General features: G+C 60.2%; 1 protein-coding gene across 1 annotated transcript; it reads right to left on the bottom strand.

Annotated features, from left to right (window-relative positions):
- Positions 1-224: 224 nt before the first annotated feature.
- LOC123057981 (berberine bridge enzyme-like Cyn d 4) lies at positions 225-2,037 on the bottom strand. The gene has a single exon (XM_044480835.1). The coding sequence runs from the start codon at positions 2,002-2,004 to the stop codon at positions 409-411; it is 1,596 nt and encodes a 531-aa protein (XP_044336770.1). The 5' UTR covers positions 2,005-2,037; the 3' UTR covers positions 225-408.
- Between the last annotated feature and the right edge of the window lie 364 nt (positions 2,038-2,401).

Raw genomic sequence — 2,401 nt, 5'->3', positions numbered from 1 at the left:
TGGGGGGCATCACGCCCCCAGTGCGTGATTTAACGCCGGTGCGTCCTCAGAGGACGATTTTTTGCCCTTCCTGGAAGGCCAACGGCTGGAGATGCCCTTAGGGATGGAGGAAGATCTCAAGAATGAAGAAGGGACTGGGCTGAACGAGGAGAGGGGTGCCGCCCTTTGGTTTTCAATCCAACGGCTGGACAAAATCAAATTATACTAAAATCTACTTCATCCTCTGACATGTAATCGGTCCCAATCTTTATTCCTTATTCAAGACAAACACAATGTGACGCCCATGCACGCATGCATGCATGCATGTTGGCTGGCGTACACATCAATCCGCACTCTTCACTTTTCGGCCTTCACTCGTTATCACTTCATTTTTATTTTCTTTTGGGAAGTTCGCTCACTCGTTGTAGCCTAGGCGGCTCGGAACGGCGGGATGCTCTGCTCGTTTCTGAAGTAGTCGCCGGGATCCACCTGCCCCTTCACCGTCGCCAGCCGGTGGAAGTTCCCCATGAAGTACTTCTCACCCCACACCTTCCCGCTCTCGTACGTCGTCACGCCGTCGTTGCCCACCGTGTTCTGCCCGATGTCCAGGTCGCGGTAGTTGACAAAGGCCTCCCTCGGGTTGCTGCTCACCAGCGGCTCCATGAACCCGTACAGCCCGTTGATCCACCCGTTGGCCGCCTCCGCGGCGCCGCCGTCCGCCCACCAGAAGGCCACGTATTGGATGTTGTAGAGCACGCCGTTGCGGTGCGGGTACGGCGTGAAGGAGTCCGGGATGACGCTGCCGACCACGCCGCCATGCGGCTCCATGATCATCATTAGGGCGCCGTTCCGCGACAGGTGCTCCCGGTAGATTCTTTCCCATCCTGCCTTGCCCACGGCGCACCGCACGTAGTCCGACTTGTTCTTCACGTACGTGCCCAGGTTGTTGGTCCGCTTCAGCATCCCCTCCAGGGGCACGTTGACGTCGGAGCTGCTCAGGGTGATGAACGCCATGGCGCGAACCCAGCTCATCTCCCTGCAGTCGCCCTCCCTCGTGCCCAGCTCCGGGAAGAAGGCGTCCATCTTGCCCACCAGCCGCGAGCAGCTGCCGAGGAAGAAGGTCTGGAAGACGGTGTTGTTGCCCTGCACCACGGCGCGGATGGTGAGGTCCGGGAGGAACGGCCTCACCGCGAACGTCTCCCATTTGGCGAGCACGGCGGCGGTGGTCTCGTCGAAGGCCCTGACGGTGTTCACCACCGTCACCGTCCGAGGGACGACGGAGAGCTTCAGCTTCCACGACACCACCACGCCGAAGCTCTCGCCGCCTCCGCCCCGGATGGCCCAGAAGAGATCCTCCCCCATGGCCGCCTTGTCGAGGACGTCGCCGTCGGCGTTGACGATCCTGGCGTCGAGGACGTTGTCCGCGCCGGTGCCGAACTTGCGCATCATCAGGCCGATGCCGCCTCCGCTCAGGAACCCTCCGACGCCGACCGTCGGGCACGCGCCGCCCGGGAACGCCAGCGTGGGGCTGGCCATGCCCACGGCGTAGTAGAGCTCGCCCAGCGTCGCGCCGGAGTCCACCCACGCGGAGGCCTCCTCGTCCTTCTCCCCCGGACGGACGCGCACGGCGCGCAGCCTCGCGAGGTCCAGCACCGCGAACACCTCGGCGCGCACGGACCGGTACGACAGGCCCTCGTAGTCGTGCCCGCCGCTGCGCACGCGGAGGCGCACTCCGTGCCAGCGGCCGCACCGCACGGCGTCCTGGACGTGGGCGACGTCGGACGCCGTGACGATGCACGCCGGCCGCACCGTGGCGTTGGTCGCGAACCTGGCGTTCTGGACGGAGGACGTCAGCACGGACATGAAGCCGCTCGAGCTCTGCGTGAACAGGAGCTCGCCAGGTATCTTCTCCGACAGGCATTGAAGGAAGTTCTCCTCGGAGGAGGAGGCTAGCGAAGGGACGACGACATGGCAGCAGAAGCACACGACGAGCACCAGTGACAGCACTGTCGTCGAGACAGCCATGGATAATTTGCTCGGTGTGGTGCACTGGAGACTGCGAATGGCAGCCAAGCTTATTATGGTTGTGAAGCCGGCTAATGCTGCTTATAATGAGTTTGATGATGATTTGACTTTGCTAATGATGCTTGCTATGGTTGACCTGTGGAGTTCGCTTGATCTTCGTCTCCTCGCCGCGCGCACGTTCGCAATGTAAGTTGATCATGTCAACTGTGAGCATTAATGACGGCCTTCATCCCGAGACGTGGAGGATGCTAAACGAAGAACTAGTTGTACTTAAGCTACTCGACCGATTTGATTCCTACAGTACATTTTGTGGTGAATGTCAACTAGTTAACGAATCACTCCACTGTTTCAACTAGACATACTAAACATGTTTTTCTGGGAAAACTTCCGATCTATT

Source organism: Triticum aestivum, chromosome 3A, assembly GCF_018294505.1.
Source record: "Triticum aestivum cultivar Chinese Spring chromosome 3A, IWGSC CS RefSeq v2.1, whole genome shotgun sequence".
Taxonomy (NCBI): domain Eukaryota; kingdom Viridiplantae; phylum Streptophyta; class Magnoliopsida; order Poales; family Poaceae; genus Triticum; species Triticum aestivum.
This window is presented reverse-complemented; position numbering and strand designations above follow the sequence as displayed.

Coding starts and splice junctions, on each gene's coding strand:
- LOC123057981 (XM_044480835.1), bottom strand. CDS start 2,004: ATGGCTGTCTCGACGACAGTGCTGTCACTGGTGCTCGTCGTGTGCTTC.